Source organism: Lasioglossum baleicum, chromosome 6 (assembly GCF_051020765.1).
Source record: "Lasioglossum baleicum chromosome 6, iyLasBale1, whole genome shotgun sequence".
Lineage (NCBI taxonomy): Eukaryota > Metazoa > Arthropoda > Insecta > Hymenoptera > Halictidae > Lasioglossum > Lasioglossum baleicum.
Genome location: NC_134934.1, coordinates 5,255,331 through 5,281,636, shown reverse-complemented (window position 1 = coordinate 5,281,636; position 26,306 = coordinate 5,255,331). Strand labels below are relative to the sequence as shown.

Sequence of the window (26,306 nt, the reverse complement as noted above, 5' to 3'; positions counted from 1 at the left end):
AGGTCTAATACTTGCACTCCCGTTCCAGGTGACTGTCCACGAAGACGACGGCGATAGGATCCACCAGAGTAACAGCTTCAAAAGGATTATGTACAGTGTCCTGGGACAAACTGATTACTAATTACCGCCCTCGAACTAATCCTATAAATATATCTTATTTATAATATACAAATATATATATATCTGTACGTATATATATTTTATTTATTGTATGGTGCAATAAACAGTAATAAAAATTGACGTCTACCAAATCAGTAATTAGATATAAATCCAAATGATAAAGCAGGATGTTAGTAAACGTACATATTCACAATCAGCATGAGGTGCAATGCTTCGTGTTCACCTTGAAGAGCATCCGGTTGCATCCCAAGAGCGACTGTCAACATAACACGTTCGAGTAACAATTATAAATAAATGCCAGACTATAATTAACACAATTTAATTCCTTGATAAGGCTCTACAATTTTGTGATGTCGAAACGTTCGCGGTAAAATAAAATTTTCCGATTATCGCTTACGGCTGCGGCTTCGACCTTTATTCCTGAATTGTACAGAATCCGTCTCGTCGTTATTATGCATATAATAACAAAAAAACTAATGACAAGTGGAATAACAGTACCGTCGTTTGCATTGGACCACATTGCATCTATGATAGTCTAGCGGGTTTGGTATCGCAATACTATCGTTTCGCGTCCTCGAAGAGGGATTCGCGTTGACGAGTATTCACTGGATAATAAAAAGTACATTCTCCGGACACAGTGTCGCATTTCGATACAATATCCTCCAATCAACGTGTGCCACGGTACGCCAGGTATTCCAATCACAAAATCCACCGTTCAAATGATTCGCACGTAGAAGAATATAAATACTGTGTGCCTTTTTTCGCAGACTATGCAGCAACCAACCAGCGAGTGCCCGTTGGCATTCAGGTATATATATCAATTACAGTTAAATTAGTCTCTAGACGCTAGCAATTTGTCTCCTACTATCGCCGCTCGCCTCGGAACCGCGGAGGGACTGTTGAAACTTTTCGAAGGGCAACGTTACGACTCGACCACGCTGTCTCGCATTTTTTGTCCTTTTCTCACCTCCCACTGATTGTGGGAATCCGAATTGAACCGCGTGTATTGCGTAATCCAGGCTAACGCAGCGAACGCGACCTCGTTTTTTTCACAATGAGTCGAGCCTCCAACCAATCATTTAATTTTTCATTGAAAAAACAGAGCGAGGCTGAAAAACTAAATCGATTGGCTGCCTATACCGTGACGGCGAAAAAAAAAACGGAAAATGTGTCGCCGTGTGTAATCCAGCACAGTCTCCTCGAAAAGTTTCCGCAGGCGTTCCTCCGCGCGATCGCAATATTCTACATACTCGTGGTGAGACACGCATTTACGCTCCGCGTAAATCGCCTCGGTATAAATTAAAAATAATACTTTCTTCTTGTAAATCTTACTCGCACATCCTGTGGTATCGTTACTTTTTATCGACCTATATATTAACAAAATAAAATACAGGACATCGAAGTCGCGAACATTTCCGATCGATGCGAACACGATGATGACGATGATGATGATGATGTACTGATAATGATGATGTTTGTTTGTTTCCTCCATTCGATGGATCGTATCTCCAAACAACATCTTTAGCAATGAGCAAAACATAGTCGGTCAATTTTTCGTATCAATGTAATTTGTCTTTGACTGTCGATACATTGTTTGCATAACAAAAGCCCCCTATGGGCTCAAACATACACCTGGCTCAACACTCAACTCGCATACTAATATAAATATGTCACGTATCTTAAAAAAGAAAAATATACAGAACCACATTCAAACATTTAACGAGAACGAAATGCATACATTTACATGAATCACTCATTGCAAGAACGTACGTACAGTTTATGAAGGAAATGAAAATGTTCGATTGTGTTCTTTTCGATACAATAGAAAGAAAGAAAAGAGTAAAATCAAATGGTGAATTGATTCGCGCATGTCTCTCGAGAGGACCACCGACTCGAGAGCAACAATAATATTAGGTCAGTGCTGAAGTTCTTGTCCGATAATACGATATCAGGCACGAACTTTTTCGCTGATCTAACATCTTTTCGGATCAGCGTAAACACACGTCCACGTCGTTTAACACGGAGACAAATTGTCATCGAGGAAAAATTCGCGCCGACGTTAATTCTACAGAATGATACATCAGTGGAGAAATTATTGAAGCTACGCTGGTCTCTGCAACGGTGTATGTAGAGCAGGACGAAAGAAATAGAACAAATATATATAATGCGGGGAAATAAATAAAATGTGTGTTCTATATAGTGCTACGAAAGGTATTTAGATATCGAAAGAGTCGTCCAGTAGCTGTTTCAGCTCCTTCAGGTGCTGCATTTTGCTTCCCGTCGCTGGCGAAGCTCCCGTTGGGCGACCGACGTATCTGCAACACAGAACAAGAACCGTCAAAACGTGACGCCAACCACAAACTACCCGAATTTGCCAGCTTATTATCTGCATTTGCTAAAATAAATCCGCTTGAGATGTCTCCCATAGTGTCTCAAAACCGGCTGTCCTATTAATTTCAAATTTATTTATAATTTATTTCAAAGTTTTCGTCTACATTTGGACGAACTCGATGCCCACTAAATTCTATTCTTTAGAAGCCATTGCTTTCTCATTTCTATTACCGTCCCTCAGACTGGTACATAGACCCATAGAGTTTGAAGATAAATAGTTAATGGTTTCATTAAAAAAAAATGTTTAGGGAGACCTCTTAAACGTTGAGATTAGTATTACCTCACAGTTCTCTGTACCGGTTTTACAGATTCTATCGACTGCGGCTCGGGTGTGCTTGTCGTCGTTGGTTTAGCCGACGAAAACCAACCACTAAACCACCCTCCGCTACCGTCACTCTTGCCCGACGCACTTCCGCCGCTGCAACATGGCCCAAGTTTTTTTACTTTGCTTAACAAAAGATGAAACAAAAAAAGGAACACGCGGAAATCACGTTTCGACGTCTGAACATTGATTCGATTTCGTGCTGAAGCGTTTCGCGTGGCACAATTGAGTCTATCAAGTATATCAAGTGAAAAACGTGGGCCATGTGAACAGCTAAAGCTAGGAGACTAACGAAATTATGGAACAAAGTATGATCGACGAATCTATCCACAATTTCTCTGTATTCGTCTTCTCATCCGAATCAGAGAATTTCTAGTGCTCCGTTGAGGACAGTGCGAACAGAACATAAACATAAACGTGACGCAGGAAATTAAAATCAAATAGAAGGATTAAAATCTCTCTTCGAACTTGTTACTGTAGTCTGCTTTTTGAGAAACCAAAGCTGCATCGAAGGTCACGATAATTATCTTCATAATTCTGATCACTCAAGACTTTATAATTAGAGTGCAGACTTTATGAAATTTTTTTATGAAATGACAACTATTGTGACCACCGGTTGCACTTCTGCAAAACAGACTATAGAAACAGTTTATGGTGTATACAGACCAATCGTGACTTGATTGTAGGTAATAGACACTTACGTTACAGAACGGGTTCCGTTCAGAGCTGTGTGGAATCTGGGCTGGACGTACGTCCATCCACCTTGGTTTTTGTGTTCTTCCTGGGCCCAGATCAACCCTGCATTGGGATACTTGGCAGACTCCTTCTTCACTAAGTCGTACGGGAAGGGCGAGATCTGTGAGAAAGAAGCGAAAAATAAATTGCAACGAATGCACACAGATGAACAAACAAAATTACTGTAAATTATAGTGGTTTGCCTTATTTACCTGTTCGACTCTTGCGATAGCGACTTTGTCGTCGAGTTGCTTCTCCGTGCGCGCCTTTTTCAGGTCGTAGTAGACTTTGCCGGAGCAGAATATCACTCTCTTAACGCCATTGGGATTTTGAGCAGCTGGTCCTTCTTCCGGTATTACTCTGAGGAATTCCGTGTTTTCGGTCATCAGATCGAAGCTGGACTTCGCTTCTGGGTGGCGAAGCAACGACTTCGGCGTCATCATGATCAACGGTTTCCTGAATGGCAATGCGATCTGCCTTCTCAGAATGTGGAAGTAGTTCGCCGGTGTGCTGCAATTAGCGACGATCCAGTTGATGTCGTGCAACTGGCGCACAGCAAACTCTTCACTTTCCGGTGGGAAATAATCTGGGTCGTCCGCGGACATTTGGAGGAATCGTTCCAACCGAGCACTCGAATGTTCTGGACCCTGTAATTGCAATTATTCAACGATTATAAAATGTATATATTACGCATGCGAATAAGTCCCGGTGCCTATAACATTAAAGAGCATGGGATAATTAACTCACCATTCCTTCAAGCCCATGAGGCTGCAGCATAACAAGACCAGATTGACGGACCCATTTCGCTTGACCACTGCTAATGAACTGATCGATTATGCACTGTGCCGTGTTGTTGAAGTCGCCGAACTGAGCCTCCCAGCACACCAACGCGTTAGGGTTCGTCATGGAGTATCCTAATTCAAATCCTGAGGACCCGGAAGAACACGATTTAATTTTATTTTGCTAAAATTCGAATTTCTATATTAATACCCTATACCAGAGTTTTCATCGCACTTACCAAGTACACCGAATTCAGATAACGAGCTGTTGCAAACAGTATATGGAGCCTGGTCGGGGTAGAGGTAGCACAGCGGCCTGTAAGTAGCCTTATCCACCGATTGATGGTGAAGCACATGATGTCTGTGCGAGAAAGTTCCTCTCTCCACATCTTGTCCTGACAGTCTAACGTGGATACCTTCCTTCAAGAGGGAACCGAAGGCCATAGCCTCTCCGAGAGCCCAGTCAACGGTTCTTGCCTCGATCATTTCCATACGTGATTTCAGAATACGTTCGATACCTGCAACACGTTCAGCAATGTAATATAAAAATGCAATTATTATATTTAATAGTGTATACAGAATTGTTATACGCAAGAATCATTCGCACAGCTTTTACAAATTAGAGCAGAAAAATTCTTAAAATTTTAAACTGTTGGTCAGTTTACCTCTGTGGATAACAAATTCAGCAGCGTTCGGAGGCGGGGAAGAGAATTTCTTGCCAATGTGGACCAGAGTGTCCTCCTTGATGCCGGTGGGAGATGCTTTCAACGGGTCCTTGCCCTCGAAGAAGCCAGACCACGGGGAATCCAACCAGTCCTTGTACTTGATATGGGTCTCCTGTCTAGCATTTGTGTACGCTTCTTCGCAGATCTTCTCGTACTTATCTTTAACGTCCTGCATCGCAATGTCCGTGTAAGTACTTTACTATACAGTAATTATTCTCGACGTAAATATTTGTATCGGTACCTTGACTTCCTCCTCGGTAACAACGCCGTCGCTGATCAGCGATTGAGCGTACTTATCCAAAGCTGGTGGGGTACTCTTGATCTTGCGGTACATCAGTGGTTGCGTGAACATCGGTTCGTCGATTTCATTGTGGCCATTTCGCCTGTAGGATACGATGTCTATTACGACGTCTTTGTGGAAGGTTGCTCTCCACTCGGCGGCGACCTTGCAGACATGCATCACTGCTTCCGGATCGTCGGAATTCACGTGGAAGATCGGAGCGTTCACTACTCTTGCGACGTCTGTAAAACGACAATTGTTCAAGTATAATGTAGGTGTTCATCTAATCATTTTTGTCACAAATACTTAAAATCCGCAAGCTATTCATAATTACAGGCGGCTTACCAGTGCAGTACGGTGAGGACCGCGAGTGCCTGGGATCGGTGGTGAATCCAATTTGGTTGTTGACAACTATGTGGATCGTACCGTGAGTAGTATAGTCAGGCAAATCGGACAAGTGCATTGTCTCGAAGACGATTCCTTGTCCACAGAACGCAGCGTCACCGTGCAGCAGGATGGACATCACCTGAATGAATCGTTTACAATAGTTTTAAAAGAGAGTGCGATATTACTAGTTTGCGGATCTTTATGCATTTATGAAAAAATTGGTTGGGCGAAATATGAAACAGTAAAACATTAGAAAAATTTAAGAACATTGTAATATTTTTTTACCGTAACAAAGTCATTAGTAATCAATTTTTATTTGACTTCTGCATAAAGATCCGCAGTCTAGATATTACCATGAGTAGGCTGTGGATTTGATGCAGTTATGACAAAAATGAGTAGATCAAATGCAAAATGGCAAAAACATTTGAAGAATTTATAAAACACTGTTGTGCTGTTTATAACTCAATAAAATCATTAACAAAAGCAAGAAGTGCCTACATAGTTTTTGTATCTTACAACAAATAGAGCCGATTCATATTTCACATGAAAATCCGCAGTCTAACCATGAGATATTTAAGACTCGAGAACCTGTCTCCTGATTCCTACCTTCTTGCCTTCGCCATCACCTCGGTAGAACTGTTCAGCGCGAGTCTTTCCCTGCACGATCGGATCGACAGCCTCCAAATGAGAAGGATTAGCAACCACGGCCAGACGGATGTTCTTGTTCGTCACGCGGTTCAAACGCTCGATGTACGTTCCCAAGTGATATTTCACATCACCGGAACCCTGGAACATCTCAGATTAGCCAAACAAAATTCATCCAGAGATTAGGATGAGAACAGATTGTATAGTTACATCATCAGCTGCTTCCAGAGCCGCAAATTGCGTGAATATCTGGCTCAGTGGTTTGCGGCAAACGTTGGCGAGGACGTTCAAGCGACCGCGATGAGGCATGCCCATCACTATGGACTCGACACCCAATTCAGTGGACTTGTCGATCACCTGCTTCATTGCTGGGATCAGGATTTCACAGCCTTCAAGTCCAAACCGTTTCTCTGATGACCATTTGCGAGCGAGGAAAGCCTCGAATCTGAAATTGAAACATAGCAATCAGTCGGTTAGCTACCGTATCTCTGGTGGGTGGATACAGGAGTATAAGGGATATTTCTGCGGTTGTCAGGAAGAACACCGCATGTCACATACTTTCACTTTCGAGATATTGCCGTTTAAAGTTTTGATCACTAATGCTTTGACATAGGACATCGGTTAAATTGCATTACTTTTTTTATCCTTACGAATGTATTTTCTTAATCAATGCATAAACTCAAATTTTTTGAAATTGTGACATGCGACGTTTTTCCTGACAGCCACAGGTTTAAGGGTCGTTTAATGTACCCAGTGGCACGAGTTAATCTGGCCAAGATGAGTCTCCTCTCGTCGTGAGTCATCGTCATGATGCCAGGTGTCTCCATTTTCTGACGGATCCAGTTGCACTGTTCCAAGGAGTTGATGAACATGAATTCCACGCCGATGTGGCCGCAGTATGCGTTTTCCAATCTGCTCAGGATCTCGCGGAGTGGCAACGATTTATCTTTGCCGCCGATAAAGGTCGTGGACGGCAGCTTGAAAATGCGATCCATGTCCGACTCCTCTGCAGAAATTCATCAATAAAATATTCGTCACCTCCCAGGCACCGGGTAGATCAACATACACAAAAATGCAAATGCCATAGTTTCAAGTTGGACACGATTACAACATTTCTGAACAAATATCACACGTTTATCATACACATGGAAACTGTGACATTTAGTATTTTACAAGATGGAGCATTTAAACAGACCACCTGAAATGCTATTGATGATAGAAAAATAATTATGTTGATCTTGAATGACCTGGAATGACAAGGTCAAAAAAGAAAAAATATATTATACATTAATATTTTCAATGTACGATTACTGAGATTGTAAAGATGCACCCATGAGGAATTATTCAACAAATTTATTTCTTTGGGTATCTATCATCTGAAAACGGCTAAAAATTATTTTTATGATAGTAACTTTGGAATAGTGACTTTTAGCTTCGTAAAAATGGTGTTAAAAACACAGAGTTGACCTTTATGTCTCTCCTATGTCTCCACCTATAAGAAAATTAATGATACTAGGTTGTGATTCTTGGAGAGAACAAGTTTCATCTAATGCATTTCTTTTTATCATCAATAGCAAGCAAGTGGTCTGTTGCGAATACTTCATCCTGTATACATAGTTCGTTTTGCATGTTGTATAACAGAAACAATTCTTCAACGATCTGGATCACTGCTCGATCGTCGGAGCACTGTATCGAGACATTATACTAATATTTCCTATTAATCTCATTGAACGTAGGTTTCTCGAACTGATACTGAAAATGTGAGCTGTGTACTGAAGCCAAAGGTGACGAAAATAAAATTGGCATTTGATACAGCATAGAATTGTGTAAACAAAGTCTGGTACACGTTCGGCTTTTGTAAAATGTAGAACACTGAGAGCTCGATGTATCTCACGTATTCGCAAAAACATATGCTATGCAAATAATGTTCATAATAATGCTGCACGTGTACATATATATACTAAATTGTTTGCAGATATTATTAACATGCATAATGTCCGAAGGAATTTGCCAGAGGCATATAACAAACCTCCATAATATTCATTAAAGTAGGAAATAAATAGAAGACTGGTAGAACGAAATTTCGACAGAATGCGAAGCTGTGAATTTCATTAAAGTAGCATTAGTAGAAACAAACAAGAACAAAACCAAAGAACTAAGAAAGGAATATAGTAGGTACAAGTAGGACTGACTCTGAGATCGTTTGTCACATAGTATACAAAGAAATTAAATCAGAGGAAGCTAAAGAGGTAGTTAAAATGAATAATCAAAAATAATAGTAGAACGTAACTTGTATCATTACTGAGCATGAAATGCTATATGATTAGACTGCGGATGTTATGCAGTACGGCAAAAAAACAAGTAGCTGTAATGTAAAACAGTGAAAACATTAAAATAATTATTAAAAATATTAAAAAGAAAAATTAATTTTCTATTCGCTCCAGTTCGTTGCAATTCGGATGAGAAATGTTTATTTTGCATAAAATCCACAGTCTAGTTATGATATAGTGATGATCGCTTATTCACTGTATCTCCTCTAGTTCTTCCAAGATAAAAAACGCTCAAGAGTTATTCCTGACACAAACATATTTACAGCAGAGTGTAGCAAAATCGTAATGAAAGTCTATAAGAAGGACCCAAGCACCTTGAAAGTTTGACTACAGTACCAATTCTCGTGTGATCCCATAACGAACCAGCGCCTTCCAAAGATACTAATACCTCACAGAGCTTTAAACAGAACTCCCAAATGAAATTGTGATTATTACATACTTTTCGTAAGTGCAGCTACTCGGTATTGTAGTTCCTGAGAGTAAGTAGTACGAGCTCTCTTCCCTGTGGACATTATAGACTTGAACTGAATAAATACCTTAACGAACGGCGCACGAGCATTCTTCGTTTTAAATACTATAGAGAAAAATATTTTTCTCCTCGAAGGTGACTGTATATAATCAATTGCTCATTAATATACCTATCCCAACAATGCTACTTGGAATTTCTTAGAATAGAAGCGCTGTATTTTGTGTCCAGGAAGAAAGTGTGATGGAGGAGTATGATAAAACATAATAATAGAAGAAGTGTAATACGATAATAAAAGTTACAAATGCCAGATTAAGTTAAAATAGAAGTCTGTCGAAGGAGCAGCCCATCCAGCTGTTCTATCTTTCATATTAGAAATTAAATCTTTAATATGAAAAATGAAATCTTTGATATTAAACATTTAATTTAATATTACGTAGAGGTGAGAAACCGACAATTTCGGGTCGGGATGGGTCAAGAATTTTTATTCGGGTTCTCGAATATATCGAGATTCGAAGATGATAATAATAATAATCGAAATATATTCGAGAACCGGACTCATCTGGTACCCGCAATTTTCGGTTTCTCGCACACCTCTGAAATTATGGTATAGATGTTATTTAAAGTGCGTCACATAGTATCTTTACTTATTTTTTGTTCAGATTTTATGGAGAGACACTGTCATTATGGGCTTACCGAATGAATAATAATTATAGAGCAACTCTTGTGGGTGTCTATCATCAAGATCAGCGCTGTTGATGCCGAGTGGATCCAATTTAGCGATATGATGGCCACGGATCTGTCAATTGAATGCCACATTCATACGAACCAAGTAGTATTTAATTCGTTAGACTTATCAACTCATTACAATTAATAAGAATTACTGTGATCGATGCAACCGTTCAAGCACATACGTTGTTTACATCGGTGTACAAGGATCAAACGACACAAACGCATATTATTTTTCTACGGGCATTGTATCACAGTAATTGTAAATATAAAACATCGAAATTATAAACAGTTTTCTGATGATGGTATTCTAACAATCGAAGCATGTGATGTTACACACATGCTTCCCATCGATAAACCATTAATATGTAGAATTATCTTCCACAAATTTATAATTACTTGCTATAGTAGATACAATGTGAAAACATCTTTCGGAAGAAGACAGTAAATGAAAATAGGAAAATGTAAGTAAGTAAAATGCTAAACTGTTTTGCCAAATACACATTCCGTATGGTGAGTTGCAACATATAAAAAGCAGAGCTAGAAAAATAGCGGTTGTTCGGGGATCGCATGCAAAGCAAGAATCTCCAAATTGTTTCCTTACCTTAGGCAATTTTTACAAAAACATTTAATTCGACAAATACATTGTGGATACTAAGACATCAACTACGAAATAGCAAAACCAGAATTTTTTTTATCGTTTGAACGTATCTTCGAATATTACAACCAACATTGGTACAAATCACAAAATATAAATCAATAGACACCGTAATCGTTCCTAGTGAAAACATTTTCAGTATCAGTATGCAACTATCATGGAATAACATTCACATAACACCTTCTTCAGTATCTTTACAAAATCGATCAACGTTTTCTATCTTGATCAAATTGAAATTTTACTAACAGAAGTACTGCTTCGATCGTCTAATCTTTCACGATACAATATAAACAATTATAGATACTCTTTTCATATATAGCAAGATTGTAAACATTTTAGAAAGCTAGATGCTTGACTTTAAAAGGATTGCTGAAATTAAGAAGTTTACTCTTATTACGTGATGTATAGAGAGCATCAGATCAGAAGGAGAAGAAGAATATGAAGACAGTTGAGAAGGAATTAATGTGTATGATAAAGACCATGATCTTCAAGTATGAGATGAAGTATGTTGTACATATTGGGTGAAGGTGTCTTAAAAGCATCGGTATCTCAGAGATATTAACATTCATGTGACACGAAATTGATACGAACAAGGAGTCCAGCAACAAACGTTGCTAATTTTGACACACCTTTACCTTATGGTACACGTAAAAACTAATTAAAAACGTACTTTAAGGAATTGGTTTGGGAAAAAGCCTTACCAAGCATATATTGCCGTAGAACCTGTTCTGGAGACCCCTTGCGGGCTGCATAATGTGTGTGTATCAGGTCTGTTTGCATGATACCCAGTGGGTCCAGATCAGCGACTAAGTGACCTCGAGCCTATATGCCAATGAATAATCCCAAAAGGACCCCAATGTATATAATTCTTTGTATTTGACGAATTTCACTATACATCTCTAAGTTATAACAGTATAATAACTCTCTCGGAATTGTAATGGTCAATTACGACTATTTCGTTCATTTCAGAACATTATGCCTTCATAAAGAGTACATATCTCTGGCACTAATCAAAAACACATTATCTCTAGCTATTATTCCGAAAATCTATTACCTTTTATACGAACATTAGATCCTTACTAACTACATTAATATTGTTGTTTCTTCGATTAGCGATAGAAAATAATATATACAGGTAAGAGAATCACTCTGTATGTAATTTTTGAATCGATGATTAATAATGAAATAAGAATATGTATATTTTACATTATAATGCGTAGAATTTTAACATTTACATTGGGAGAAATGTAGTTGAGAAACATGCTTAAGACAAAAGATGCAGTGACCAACTAATATATTAATATGAAAAAATGAGGCTATTATGCAACAGTCAAACATGATTCTTTTCTGTTTGATTTAGTATCTGTGTAAGTATACACATTTATTAAGTTTCGATAGCATGGGATCCAAAATTCCATGACACAGCACATGATAGCCCCTAATTAAGTAGTTCTTCTATCAATCTCTTGTGTTCCAACTTCTGTAACTCGTGTGCAATCATAATACGTGTATTTATTTATCGTGCATTCGAGACGCGAGCGGTTATAATGATTACGATTACTTTGTTAATTAGTCAGAGAAGTTGGACCTCGAAATGAAAAAGAACTCTTCACATGCATTATGATGATAATAACTTCCCTTTAACATAAAACATTTATATATATGTTTCCGTAATCATGCTCGGAATTTGCCAACTGATTCAAATAACGCTATTTAAATATTATAACAGAAAGTTTCAATTGTATTGATTGGAAAAAAATGAATAGGTGGAACAACTATAAGCTTTGACATTACATAGAGCAACAAGTATAACACACCTTGAACTGAACATCATACTTGACATGAAATTAATTTATACGAAAAAAGATCCAGTATAAAAAATAAAATTGAAAACTTTGCTGTTTGTTAGCAAAATATATTTTACCGGGCTAGAATCATAATTGTTCCTTCATTTTAAACGCGAACTGGAAGATATACATACCTGGTATGATCGAATAATAGCTTGCACAGCCAGGTGATCGTCGATTATCTTTTCGTTAACAGGTACTTGGCTCAATTGAGACCCACCACCTAGAGGTAATAATGCTCCTAAGGGTATTTGATTATGGCTTGGAGCAAGAGATGGTGGGGCTTGATACGCGAGACCTGGTGCAGCTCCAGCAGTGCTATTACGAAAAAATGCATCCCAGGACTGCAGAAAGATAGGCAAATCAGATTAAATTCATAAAAAATCATCGTTAACCCTTTGCGGACGCATTTCTGCTGACCAAGGAATTTTACTGTTCCGTGAATACAAATAATTTCAAAAAGTACCAAATAAAGTTTTCCTAAAAAACACAACACATTTCATTTAGTTCATACATTGAACTCTTTAGCATATAATTTTGTTTCACAAGGAAAATATATTCGATCCATTAAGAAGTAAAAATAATTCCTAAGTCCGCTAAGGGTTAATCATCATTTGTGTAATATTTGAGGAAATTATTACTGACCACGTGCACACTATGGGGATCTTGCAACCACGCATTGTACATTTCTTCTACGTAAGAACTTGTGGTGCCATTTAGGAAAGGTTCTGTGGCTGCACGGCTATTGTACCTCCTGATTGGATCGTTCACCATCACCTGTGTGGTCCTGGTCAGGGGATGGCTTCGAACCAACCATGATGCGAACCTTTCTGGCCCACACATGCGTGGCGCCAAAGGGGCCAATGTACTAAATACTGTCCTTGCCTTATACATTTTTTACCTGTAACAGAAACATTTGTATTAGCAACATTCTCAAATCGAGACTCGCAGACTTTGTGATCAAATAACTAGTAACAGTTGTTGATAACTCTGGTCGTTTATACGAATGAAATAGACGAGACTTGTGCAGAACGCACAAAATTCATGCTGCGAACTTAATACTGGTCTCACAATTATCCCAACTGTCCCACTTTGATCTTAAATCAAAGAAAACAGAAAACAACTCTAACAAAACAAACAATAACTCTAGAAAACAGAAAGATATTTTTGCGAATCTCCACATATTATCTAAATATTATGTCATACTCTCACACAGGCAGTTACACGTACTTGCACATAAACTGCCTGCCTCAAACTGTAAGTAAATAAGAGTTTCTTATCTTCAAGATTAAGCTGTGCAAAGATTTCAACATGTTGCATCAATTCAGAAAGTAAATTGTACTTTCAGTTTCAGTCCAAAGATAAACGTTTTGCCTTTATCAATTCCTATCTATGGATATTGCCAATTAAAGTTCTTATCTTTGCTTAGAATAATTTAGTTATTTTCTTGTACCATTTAATTTGTAAATTTTGCGTATTGTTGTTCAAAGATCAAGAAGGAATACCAGTGACTATTAATACTTCATAATACGACATTATTTGCTACACTATGTATGGTAATGTATTTTTAAGGTTTCCTTTAATATTAATTGTGGAATTGGATTGCACAACGACACAAGGATGCTAATTTTATAGTTTGACGTATGATGAAATCAATTAATCTCTATATTAACACTTCGGCTAGAAGAAGCTTATTAATAGGCATTTTAATTACTCTATTATGTTAAGGAGATTAAGAATTTTCTTTTAAGTAGAAACTCCAGAAGAAATGACTTAATACACCTATACCTCGCTATACAGCCTAGATACGTTCCGGAAAAGTTGGCCGTAAAGCGAAAAGCTGTATAACAAATCAATTATTTACATACAAAACCATACAAATTCAATTGGATCCGTTCCAATTTTTCATTCTCTTGTCTTCAATCCACATATCTAATAACTTTTCCATTTTTTCCATAATGCTGCTTCTTTGGCGAGTTAATTTTGAGACACTTAAAGGTGCAGCAGATAGAGAATGTGTTTTAATTACTTCTTTCCTATCGCGAATAGTTTGAATGGTAGACTTCGCTAGTTCCATTGCCTTACAAATTTGAATAATTTTCTCACCAGCTACAATACGATGTAAAATTTCTAGTTTAGTCGCTAGCATGATAGATTTTCAGCTTCTCATTTTATTTTTATCAGTATCAATCTCCAAATTCAATGAACGTTTCTGAAAGGGAGAATCTGGAACTCTCGTGGAGCGAGTAAACAGAGGTCGCTAACAGTACGTACAGCATTTTTTTGACCGTTATAACGAAACATTGTGGGCCATAAATTGAAATAGTGCCATGATTAAAGAAGGCCATTATAGCGAAATGTCGTATAAAGAGGCGCCGTATAGCGAGGTATAGGTGTAATGCTAAAATTGCTACCTATATTAAATAACGTATTACAAAGTCATGAACTATTCATCTTTCACTATTTGTCTCTGAAAGGAAGAATTTTAAAGAGAAGTATGAAATGGATAAACCAATATTTTCATAAATAAAATGTTAAATAGTGAAATTCCAGACCTATAAAAGAAATTGGAACATACTAAAAATATTTTCCCTTATACTCTATGTTGCCAGACAGTCAAATTTCCATAAGATTATTGTAATGTGTTAATGTTGTGTATTAGAAATCCGAAGTACATAATATTATAATATCTGAATATGCAATCGAGAAAGAATATAAAAACAATGCACGTCTGCAAGCAGTCTGGTCTGTATGAATAACAAATCATAGATGAAACAAATGACTAATCCGAACAAGCAACCAGGAAAGTGATAACACGTTATGGAAATATACAAAGCAGAGTTCCTGTGTACTCTTTTGGTTATAGTTGAAAGTGTAAATCTACCTGCAAATGAAACATAACAACAATTGATTATAATCCACATAATATAACACAAATTATAATGCAATTATTGACATCATCCAGACTGCAAATGCTTATATACTCATAGGATATTTGATCGTGCCGTGGGCAATGAAACGTATTGCAACAAGGTCCCTCGCAATTTCGATATTGTTTGGAATGCATTTAATCTTAGCACATTTGTTTATAAAAATCAAAAGTTGTGTAAACGTTGGAAATCTGTGTATGTAACATATAAAGAGACAGATTAATATAACAATGTGATATTAATTCGCCGAACCAATGATAAAAACTATGTATTAAAGCGATACGGCTAGACAGTGACCTAATTGGCAGTAATCCTTTCCGTATGATATGTCATAAAGCCGCGGGTGATACCCAGGGAATTCCTACATAAATGTTCACACTGATTCGTGTGAAATTGATTTAAATAGATTTCGAATTCGAAAGTATGTAGGGAAACGAAAGTACGGGAAACCGCTTCGAAAATAATCGAACAATTACGAAAAGTAAGAAACTGTCATCGAGACGGTGTCAGCGGCCATGTGACATTTGTCTCATAAAAATCCGATTAAATGTCAATTGATCTATAGAGAAGACGTGGTTATTTCAACAGGAAACTGCGCATATAATAAAAAAAGATTGCGCTAACGCAAACCGCAAGAGAGAATAGTCAGGATTATATAGTTATGTTGCAAAACCCTATAGTGATTGCACAACTGCATTGAACGTATGTGCATATATACATAAAAAATATCTGTTTTCCCGATCTCGACCAGATAATACGGTGACTTACAAAATTGCTTAGCTGATACGTTATCAACAAATTTCGAGCGAAAGTTGGGAGAACGTCACTACCACCCGTTGATCGTTCATTCTTTCAAAAATACGCAAAGGATAATCGCATTTGTCGAGTCAGGTGACTATTCTCGTCTGTTGCAACAATTTTACGTAACCGAAGGACTATTTTGGTTGTGGAAAGTCATTTTTCACCGTTCACGATGTCTCGTCGTTTAGTAGAACGGATAACGATCCTACATAGACGTCTCGTGATCGGCTTTTTTCATTAAACACGATAAAAAAGCGAATCAAACAGAAGCGATGCAAATTCACGTACCTGATGTTAACGCAACCAACTATGACAGGCCGTCCACCATTTGCAACTCACAAGTAGACCGAACTACGTCCTCCTAAAATATATCCGACAAAAGAGACTTCAGCGCACCTAACGACCAAATATCGCAGACCGGTGTTGCGATAATCCGATTTAAAAATTTGCCCGCGTATTTACGACATTTGTGTTGTTTATTTGCCGTCGGACCGTAACTTCGCCGATTTTACGGTCACTTTTAAATTCGTTACCAACTCACAAACGCTTCTAATTCACCAAGCTGCTTGTGCAATCGTGCATCTGTCAGTTACCATAAATATTCATGACAAAAGACTGAAATATGAATCATAAAATTTCATTGCGATTCGTTCAGATTCGTTCCAGCAAGAATTAAGAGAACGTTCTCCAATTCTTGATGAATCATAAGATTGAACGTTTTGAAATATTACACTCGTGATCGAGAATGCACTTACGATTTCATTTTCAGCGATATTACCACATACAACAATTTCTTTTTTGAAATTTTGTATATGCAGAATGTATTTAGAATACAGAATACTGCTGCCGAGAGGACTTTTAAAAATTTGAAAACTCTTAGAGTTGCAACACTACCGATGACAGCATCTTCCTTTTTAGCTAATTACTCTTTTTAGAGTAATTGCTTACTACTTTTTCTGAAACTTTCAAGGTTGCATATCTCCTTAGGAATGTAATTCTCAATTGAAATAATTATTGGAGATCATTAATGGATGAAACGGAATTTGTGCGTTACATTTTCGCGATTTTATTTTTTGAAAATCAAGGCTCACCGCACATGGTTCTGTGTGAATAACAAAAGATAAACGATTCGGAAACAAAAGATCAGCGTGCAAAAATGTAATCGGTATACAATAGAAGGGTAACCTATGAATTCCAGTATTCGCGTATTTTTATAAGCTCCTTTTATTTTTATATTGTTATCAGTTTTTTACAGCCTGTAATATCATCAATCTGTTTTAGTCTATAATGCGAAAATGAGATGAAATTGAATTGTAAAAAAAATGGACGATAATAAGTCGAAAAAGTGCTTTCCTGGTAATTATATATATTCTTTTTCTACTTTTCAATGTCCGGTTGCACTTTTTCCATTATCAAAATAAAATTCTTCGCTGCGTATAATTCGAACTATCTGCGTTAGCAATAATATTCGATCATATTTTTATTATTTCGTTTTTTCAGTTGAAGATATGAAAGAATGGTTATATCGTACAAGTATAAAATGTGAATCCCTGAAGTGTCATATGGATTACATGAAGTTGAGATGTCGTGACATGCAACAAGATATTCTTGAACCAAAGAATGAGTTTGATGACCAAAGCTATCAAGATCCTCAACTTAAACTTTCCGACACAGATGAATCTGTGGCATCTAGGCGACTGAATTATAATGATTGTTTGGAAAAATTGTGCGATGTCACCCGTGAATCTACAAACGACAATGGTATAAAGAACTAACGATCTATTATCATTCTGTAAACACAAGCTTCGAGCTATTTTTATTGCAGGAAATTTAGAAGATTATGATCCGTGCCAGAGTCCCAAATTAGGAAACATTGTCCCTAAAATTAATTTGCAATACAAAGATAGAGAAAGAATAGAAAACAAAAGTTCTAAAGAGAGATCAGGAGTTGAAGCGGATAATTTTACTTTTACCAGTCACCCGTTGCTACAGAGTCCTCGCAGGCCTACACCAGTGTCACCGATATGCAAAGACATATTGGTATTGTATACAACTTTTATAAATTTAATAGACATGCACAAATTTTTGCCTCTAAAGCTTTGAATTTATATATTTTTATTCCTTTGTTGTATGGAATTAAAACTATTGTATCCTCGAATGGCAGAAATTTGTGAAGTAGGTTTAAGAAGCACAAAAAGCTATTTTAGATTACTTTATACAAGTAACGAGAACGTGCCTCTACAAATTTTTAGTCACATTTTTTTAATGATGTATATACTCATAAAAAGAGATTTGTTTACAATCTCAATAATTGTAAATTAAAGATATTAGAACATGCTCGTAAATCTATCGTTAATGGAAAGATATGTTGAAGGAATAAAATGTTAATTGTAATTATCTAATTAACAGTACGAAGAACAAAATGAAAATTGGCACGATTCGTACCAGCAACACTTATCAGAATATTCTGCAGAACTAATGCAGAATGTTGGTTACTCGAAGAAGCCTTTTAGAGAATTAGATTTGGACAATGGGGACGAGTATATACACCGAGATCTACCATCTGCAAAGCATGGTATTAAATTAAATATCCCCGGTAGCGTAACACACGGAAGTGGTGGTAAGAGTAAAGTATATCGAAAAAATGAAAAGAAAGAGAAAACAGCTTCTTCTGCATTGCCAAGCAAAAAAGGTTCTGTGTCTAAGTTAGATGATATTGCCTCATTGAAATTTAGGAAAAGAAGAAAAAAGCTATGTGGTTCTACCTCGAAAAGCACGGTAGCTACGAGAGACACAAATTTTGTAGGAAGAAAGGATGCTAAAAGGCGAAAACAGAAAAGTATGAATGAAAAATAACCATATGAATTAATCGTTCTATGAACTAATTATTTGTATATCTCCAGGTGTTACTAGTGCTCGCCTTACATCGAAATATCCTCCAGCTTCAAAGAAAGTAGTTGAAATTTATCATAACTCAGCGGTGAAGACTGGTGGCACTTCTGTCAGCAATAGTAAACACTCTAGAATTAATTCTCACACAACGTATAGCAATAAATTACCTGTAGGTGCAAGTAAACCGCAAAATGTCCGCGCAAAAACGAAATGCGAGAATAATGCTTATAAATATAGTTATAACAATAATGAGGATAATCGGCCAAGTAGTCCTCTGAAGCATAGTCCGTCTAGACAAAAGACCGAGTACGTTCTGATAATGTTGTTTACTGGACTTTCATTACAAGTCCAACTGAAAAAGTTGTACAAACCAACTTCTACTATTTTTTTCGTGGACCATTAATTATAAGATCGTATATGTTCAATTGCAGGGAGAAAACTACGAGCTCCCATAATCAAAATTGTACATCAGAGTGTCCAATTGCTCCTGAGCACATGATTGAGAAGTGCAATTCTAATCAATGCCAGCAAACTATTTTGCAGGCACAGTACTGCAACCCATTGACTACTCGTAGTTACGAAATGCCAACGTTGGCTTCAAAATTGAAAAGAGTAAACCGGTCGTACTTCAGTAGATTTACTATTAGAAACATACCGTTTGTAGTGGGTACCTCTATAAGTCCGAGTCACAATTTAGGTTTGAATATACAGCAAGTACGTTGGCCCACGTAAAAATGTAGAAAAACAGTCTCTATTATAGATTTCTTTAATTCGAAAGGTCTTGAGTATAATGAAAACGAGACAGCCCACAGTGAATACAATCGCTCCGCTTCTAATTCATAAAGTTGGAGCGACGAAACCGGTGTCTACGTTTATGGAACAGATGAATGATCCGATGAAGTTGTCGCAGATGAATTCACAAGTGATTAACACGTTAGTGCACAAAGCGAACTCGTTTCTGAGCGAGCCCTTTAATGTATTTGGAAACGAAAGCATAGCTTTAAGTTATGGTGCGAGAACATTGAGAAATTTCGATTTGAACTTGAATCTAACGAACGCGAATGAAGCAGCTGTCGATGATGTAATTGAATCCGTGAATTTTCCAAAGAAAAAGGTTCGTGCAATCGACAAATGTATAAACTACGGATTTTTATCCAGAATAAAAGTTGTCCAAAAGTCACTTGTAAAAAATAGAAATCTAATTCTAATGTCTTTTTAATGTGTTTCATCAACCCATTTTTGCCATAGATGCATAAAATCTGCAGTCTAACAATTAATAATCAATTAATATTGATATTTAAATGGTTCGTTTGCAGGACACTCATTCAGAGAATCAATTGAATCGATGGAACACAACAGGGACATCGCAGACCGTAGACAATGCTAAAGTGTTGAAAATATTTTCATCTCAACAAAATGTAAAAACACGAACGGAAGTTCGGGACGACCAGCAAATGCAGTCAGCAATGAGCAAAGTAAGATCAAAGTAAGATTAACGATCACAAATTCTGATAAAAGAAAATTGCAGGACAATGAATGCGATATAGATGTGTGCGATGCACAGTCAGTGAACTGTTCTCAGAATGCGAAAGGAATACGGGAAGTTCTCATCAACCTTCATGATCAATTTGAAGAAATGAACACGTGAGTTGCATCGTTTAATCCTAAAATCCTAATATTTATAGATTTTAGCTTACCTGTAATAAAAATTTTAGGAAATATGAAAAATTGCAATCAGAATTGGAGAAGAATAATGACAAAAAATTGGAGGAACAAGTATCGAGTTTGGAGAAAGAGTTAAGCACGAAAGAAGACGAGATAAATACTGTTGTCAATCTATATAAGGAGGTAAAATGATTTTAACTGTAATAAGTTTTCGGAAGCACCAAAAATTATTTTTTAAATAGTATAACTCGAAGAAATAAATTTGTTGAATAATTCCTCAGGGATGCATATGTATAGTCTCAATAATCGTAATTTAAAAATATTAGAACGCGTCATTTTAATGCGTCCAGTAAGCCTATTGCTACATAGTTGCAGCTGATACGAATGTAGATCACTCATGGCATTTGTTATTAGGTGATGGCATTAAAACAACAAATGAAGCTGCTCCAGGAAAAGAATAGTTACGTCTGCATATCGAGTGAAATTCCAATGGGATTAGGTCAGCCCCATTTACCCGTACCATTTATGTTAACGAAGTCGAACGGGACGATTCTTCAGCAAAAGCTTCCTCAGAGAAGAAAAAGCAGTACCGTCACGGCGAAGGAGCCCACCTCCCTCCGATTAGCTAGCCTACTACGGCAAATTCAAACATTCCAAAAACAATTGAGGCTATCTTCGTGATAAGAATGTGTAACTTTTTAGGTGAGTGCAGCCATTCATAGATGTATCCAATATACGATTCTTGTTATACACATTGAATAAAAAACAAAATGTCGAAGACAATTTTAGAGACGAAAAGTTGATGATTGTTATCAAGGTTTCAAATGGTGCTACGTATTTTTAACTTCATGCCGTCGTACCAGATGTTAAGACGATTTTAGCGTCCTAGTTTTCTATAACCTTGAGACAACCTTGAAATGAATGTTGGTAAAAATGGAATATAAGCGGCAGATTGTACGTACCTGTAGTTTCTTGATGATTAATGGGGAAAGCTAATGCTCCAAGAAATCAGACAGGCATTGATCCTTCTGATTTAACGTTTTGGGCCCAAGGTCACCTCAAGGTCATACTATGCTAAGGTGAAGAACTCGTCTCGACATCAACTATAACACTATGAAGCTAAAAAGATACAGTGCTATTTTTAAAAAGGAACTGTCTCTCGCAATTTTTCTCCTCGCTAGCAGAGAGATTTGAGTGTTCTGTTTTTCATGACTGGCCTTGTGCATTTCTACAAAAATAGATGAAATCTTGAAATAGCTACACAACATAAATGATTGATACTGTCGATTGAAATTCATTGAAAGAAGTAATAAAAGTGTTATTAAAAATTATGAAATTATTAGCGATATGTAGCGTATATTTAGGTATGGATTCCGCAAATTTTTTGTTGCCCAAATTCGATCTAAATTCGAGTATTGTTTAATTATATTTTGAAACTCGCAAACTGCAAGAGGTAGAAGAAAAGTTACTTTCTTAATTAGAAGAAACTTGAAGAATGTAATCGAAAAAAATAGTCGACTTTTTAATTCTTTCAGAATAAATTTGGACAGCGAAAAAAATGGCGTGTTCAATTAGGATAATTTTCCAGAATGAGAGAAACGCTTGTAGCGGTTCATACTCTTCTTTTATTCGATTCTGCGTGCTACCTCTTATGACGTATAATATTGATTTGTATATGCGTATGGTCTTATGGTATTTATGTATGCAACTGCTTGTATCTATACATACCGTGTATATGTATATACATAATCACACGTTTACGAACTCGAAGGATAATAATTAACATTTCAACATGTCTTTTACCCTCGGCTTGTATGCACCTATATGTCTAATACATGATCGAACGAAAAAACTTACCGTTAACATAGTGTTCTCTTTTATTCTTTCAGTGTCAGCGCTAACGTCCAGGTACCTCGTGAAAAATTTTTATTTGAACCATATCGATTTCGTCTCGTCGAAACTAAAATCCTCGTCTGCAGATTCGTGTCGACTCGCTGTCAACGGAACACGAACATCGAATTCGAGCGCCCACAAAAATATTTCACCCAAGCAACTGCACATTCTTTTCGCAAATTTCATTCTCGTTTTGTTTTTTTTGTACGCGCAAATACACACCTCCTCTCGTCTTTTCTACATACTACACAATATCTCCTCCTCAACGACGTGAAATACAAAATGTAGTCTCATTTCTAAGACGTTGCTCTTCCTCGTTCTACTGTAACGATCACTGCTCGTACACACACGAAATCTATCAAAATAAAATATTTGTCTAAATACAAAATAAGTGTCTTTCCGCACCGATTCATCGATTCAGAACACGCGAGTCGTCGCGATAATCACTGGAAATTGCGGAGAGAAAAGTTTTCGTCGAAAAATGTCGAATCATGACGGTATCGCAACTCCCACCGCCCGTCTATCTTCAACACGACTTTCTTTTTTAAGTATGCGCAATTATTAGAGCTTGGCGATGCTCTTTCAAGGTTGAAATATATTCATAGAACACGAGTCAACCGAAGTATAAATACATTATGGTTCTCCGCAGTTTTGATTATCTCACGGCGACTCGGTCTTATACAAAAGTATATGCAGCGTCGCTTAAACTATACTTTTTTCAGCGGATCTTCGATAACCCTCGTTATCTCTGCGAAGAAGAGTGTGGAGACGGCCGAAATGGTTCTTCTTTCTCTCGTGTTCGAAAGTCGTTTTCACACGGAACGAAGACAACGGAATTCTTTCTCATGTACGCCCACGCGAACGTAAACAGTATATCTCTTATATCACAGACTAAAAAATGCTTTGGTTTCAAACAAGACAAAAGAAAAAATAATCGTTCGTTTTTTCGTTCGCTCCGCGCAATTTTATCTTCGAGAGAAGAAGGTTTACTGGGAATTTCAATTGTTCCGAATTATTCGAAGAAGTTAACCCTGCAGAGGCGCTCTGTTCTCGAAATCTGTTTAAAAAACTTGGTAGACAGTTCCTAAAAAGTTCACAGAGTGAGTCACCTGACGTTAGAAGCTGCAACAATGTCGAAACTGTTGTATCAAAAAACGTTTGGGACGAACGGAATATTGTTTTGCGATGCAGTAGCAAACATCGGTATACAAAAAGTTTGTTCTAAAATTTGTGGAGGCCCAGGGGCCATTGCAGGATTAATTGTGCTTTCTTCGTGCGAAATGAATTAGCATAAAACAAAAGGGGTCGCAAGGAATCAAATCGTAAAATTTCTTTTTATCGGATATGATTTCGATTCGAAATATTGAAGACGTGTCCAAGTATGTCGATTACTTGCAAGAGAAGATAATGCGCACCCCTTTTGTACGGTTGCCGCGTCAATCGAATTCGCAAAGCATTTCTTTTCTTTTCATAGTCGACGCGTTTAAAAACTAAACTATAGCACCCTCGTACGAGTCTTCGTTAGAGTCGAATTTTAAGGCTATCGCTTAAAAATTCTAGAGAGCCGGCCTAGCGGGTTCGCTACATTCGATCACCTGCAAATTTTGCTCGCCCAAACCGATTGCGAATCGCATAAATCAACGAGCGCGTTTTTTTATGGTTACGTTCAATACGCTATAAGACTGTAACAGTTTATAGTACTCTACAATTACAACATGTGATATCTCTTACAAGGTACTTATTATTACAAATAACCCCACAAATTCGTTCATTGCTCTCAGTGTTCGATTTGGTGGCGAATTCTCGCAGAACAAAACGAACATACAGATTTCACGTGAAAACCGACATTGCGCGAGTCGTTTTTCCATTCCACAAAACGAGAATCTGCGTTCTTCCACGCGATAAGTACAAAAAATCCGTAATCGGAAAACCTAAGCGATACGATTAAATAACAAATTGTATTAGAATTTCTGTACAAAAACAAAAAGAAATATAAAACGTTCTTATCATATTTATCTCGATTACATCCGTGGTTGTGAAGCGAAACGATGAAAGTCAACGCGCTTCTATTTTAACCCTTTGCACTACGATTTATTTTATGATCGCACTGAGTAGAACTTGTGCATCGTTCACGATTCTCTAGATGAAAAAGATAACTTATACAAAAGAATTTTATTCCAGTTTAAAGGAAATTAATAATATATACATATATGCTGTAGTGCAAGGAGTTAAACAGAATAATGAGAATGCAAGATTCATTTAGGCACAACAGCCTTGGTCCATTGGACGTGTGTGTTCTCGATGAAAATTTGCGACTCACGTTTGTTTGCCTTGGGCTTCTGTGCTTTATTGCACTCTCATTTTGAGGAAAAAATTCTTTTAATGTATTTTCTGTTTTCTGAAAATAAAAATATGTATTACCTTCCACATATTAACGTCATTGTTTCCTCTCGCAGCCACAGACATAAAAGTAATCTCTTACAATGTGAATTCGTGGTTGTTGTCAGCCAGTTTGTTCGCGGGACAATAAATATACGTACGGCGCGGGGTCTAAATTTCTTGATCAACGTCGTCCCTTCTTGTCTCTCCTTTTTGTTCGAGTATAGAGGAATGCGTGAACTAATTCAAAAAACACGACTAATTCGCCTACGACACGAACGCGTTGCAGCGTTAAACACGAAATCGTTGTGAAGTACAGAAGGAAGCAACTGTTTTCTCGGTATGATTTCTAATTAGAAAATAATAAAATGTTTTGTCGGCGTTATTAAAAGTACGGTACAAAACTGACGGTGGTGTTCATATCGTTCGACAACGTTTTGCTCTCAATGAAATGTACCTCGTGGTGCGAAATTGTTCATACAAATCGGCAGACGTTTGTGATGAGTTCTGATAAGTGTATTATTATGAGACAAGCTCTCTCTCTCTTTCTCTCTCGCTGTGTTGAAATCGATGTTGAGTATTCTGAGAAAGTCATGTGCAAATTGGCGAATCGTTTCGGCACGCGTGTCGCAGCAGTCACTGTCGTTTTCCTAACTATCTGGTGCTTAGAGTTCAAAGTACTAGACGGGCCTTGTGTCCTTTAGTAACATCTATGAGTCCATCAAATGAATTGTGTTCGTCAACATCCTTTCACCAAAACACGCGCTATTATCATCGAAAGCATGTTCCTGTGCATCCTAATCTATTAACCGGGAACGACGTCTCCGATCGTCTTTCGTCTCGCCTTTCATGCATTTTTATAGCGATTGCAGTATAGTGTAAACTATTATCTTCGTTTATTGCAGCAAATCATTTATCCGTACAGTTCTGTAGAAACAAAATTACCCGGTTAACAGGCTCAAAGCTTTTGATTTGGCTTCCTCATCTCTTATCTCTGAACTCCCTGTCGCACAATAGAATTGCGTAATGCGTCGATGTTGTTCCACGATGCTTTTAGGATTTTACTTTTGCCTTTTTCATAAACGCACGGCTACTAGAACCGCCGTTTAGATACTGCGTCAGGCATTCTTCGCTATGAGAGCTTCGATTAGTCTAAGTTTCGCTTTGGCCTGTTTGTAGGATTCGTAGACGGTGGTGACTTGAGGACCTCGATCTTCTCTCTGCATCCGGCGACCGGCGCGGGCCTCGAACTGTGCCTCCAATTCCTTCAGTGCTCGCCGGAGACGCTTCTTCTCCTCTCTGGTCAGTTTCTGTTGGACCAACAGGTCTTCA

At 37.4% G+C, this 26,306-nt stretch overlaps 4 protein-coding genes across 25 annotated transcripts in view; 2 read left to right on the top strand and 2 right to left on the bottom strand.

The window, feature by feature from the left end:
* Positions 1-645, top strand: part of Zasp66 (PDZ_signaling and DUF4749 domain-containing protein Zasp66) — an 18,859-nt gene extending 18,214 nt beyond the window's left edge. For all 7 annotated transcript variants that reach the window (XM_076425537.1, XM_076425528.1, XM_076425531.1 and 4 more), the window contains one exon: positions 29-645. In XM_076425537.1, coding sequence (XP_076281652.1) covers positions 29-32 — 4 coding nt within the window. In that variant the 3' untranslated portion in view covers positions 33-645. The remainder of the gene's footprint in view (positions 1-28) is intronic.
* On the bottom strand, positions 424-22,697 carry Nc73ef (oxoglutarate dehydrogenase Nc73EF). 12 transcript variants are annotated; one of them, XM_076425474.1, is made up of 17 exons: positions 22,560-22,697; positions 13,060-13,315; positions 12,549-12,758; positions 9,877-9,979; positions 9,154-9,216; positions 7,135-7,390; positions 6,595-6,829; positions 6,346-6,525; positions 5,698-5,878; positions 5,314-5,594; positions 5,013-5,241; positions 4,587-4,865; positions 4,316-4,494; positions 3,781-4,215; positions 3,535-3,689; positions 2,792-2,929; positions 424-2,435 (listed from the first exon to the last, which is right to left on the bottom strand). In XM_076425474.1, exons 2-17 carry the CDS (start codon positions 13,306-13,308, stop codon positions 2,336-2,338), a joined length of 3,273 nt encoding a protein of 1,090 aa, XP_076281589.1. In that variant the 5' UTR covers positions 13,309-13,315; positions 22,560-22,697; the 3' UTR covers positions 424-2,335. The 12 variants fall into 12 exon arrangements, with proteins under 12 accessions (XP_076281589.1, XP_076281591.1, XP_076281587.1 ...); XM_076425476.1 differs by lacking the exon at positions 22,560-22,697 and adding an exon at positions 21,665-21,794; XM_076425472.1 differs by lacking the exon at positions 22,560-22,697 and adding an exon at positions 16,434-16,512.
* LOC143209607 (uncharacterized) lies at positions 15,877-24,464 on the top strand. 5 transcript variants are annotated; one of them, XM_076425491.1, is made up of 13 exons: positions 15,880-17,303; positions 17,427-17,501; positions 17,646-17,906; positions 17,971-18,185; positions 18,555-18,984; positions 19,049-19,343; positions 19,469-19,751; positions 19,816-20,151; positions 20,354-20,512; positions 20,566-20,681; positions 20,753-20,885; positions 21,117-21,404; positions 22,592-24,464. In XM_076425491.1, exons 2-12 carry the CDS (start codon positions 17,468-17,470, stop codon positions 21,381-21,383), a joined length of 2,529 nt encoding a protein of 842 aa, XP_076281606.1. In that variant the 5' UTR covers positions 15,880-17,303; positions 17,427-17,467; the 3' UTR covers positions 21,384-21,404; positions 22,592-24,464. The 5 variants fall into 5 exon arrangements, with proteins under 5 accessions (XP_076281607.1, XP_076281606.1, XP_076281605.1 ...); XM_076425490.1 differs by having other exon boundaries at positions 15,880-17,310; XM_076425488.1 differs by having other exon boundaries at positions 15,881-17,325.
* The window catches only part of LOC143209606 (protein FAM13B), a 36,977-nt gene continuing 33,282 nt past the window's right edge, over positions 22,612-26,306 (bottom strand). The window contains exon 13 of the mRNA XM_076425487.1: positions 22,612-26,306. Coding sequence (XP_076281602.1) covers positions 26,093-26,306 — 214 coding nt within the window. The 3' untranslated portion in view covers positions 22,612-26,092.

Bases quoted from the DNA above. Each gene is read 5' to 3' on its own strand.
- LOC143209607 (XM_076425492.1), top strand. From the start codon at position 17,468: ATGGACGATAATAAGTCGAAAAAGTGCTTTCCTG. The intron at 17,907-17,970 runs GTATAAAGAACT...TTTTTATTGCAG, and splicing joins TGAATCTACAAACGACAATG to GAAATTTAGAAGATTATGAT. The intron at 20,513-20,565 runs GTAAGATCAAAG...AGAAAATTGCAG, and splicing joins TGCAGTCAGCAATGAGCAAA to GACAATGAATGCGATATAGA.
- Nc73ef (XM_076425474.1), bottom strand. From the start codon at position 13,308: ATGTATAAGGCAAGGACAGTATTTAGTACATTGGCCCCTTTGGCGCCA. The intron at 12,759-13,059 runs GTCAGTAATAAT...ATCTTTCTGCAG, and splicing joins ATCCCCATAGTGTGCACGTG to TCCTGGGATGCATTTTTTCG. The intron at 4,866-5,012 runs GTAAACTGACCA...AACGTGTTGCAG, and splicing joins TGAATTTGTTATCCACAGAG to GTATCGAACGTATTCTGAAA.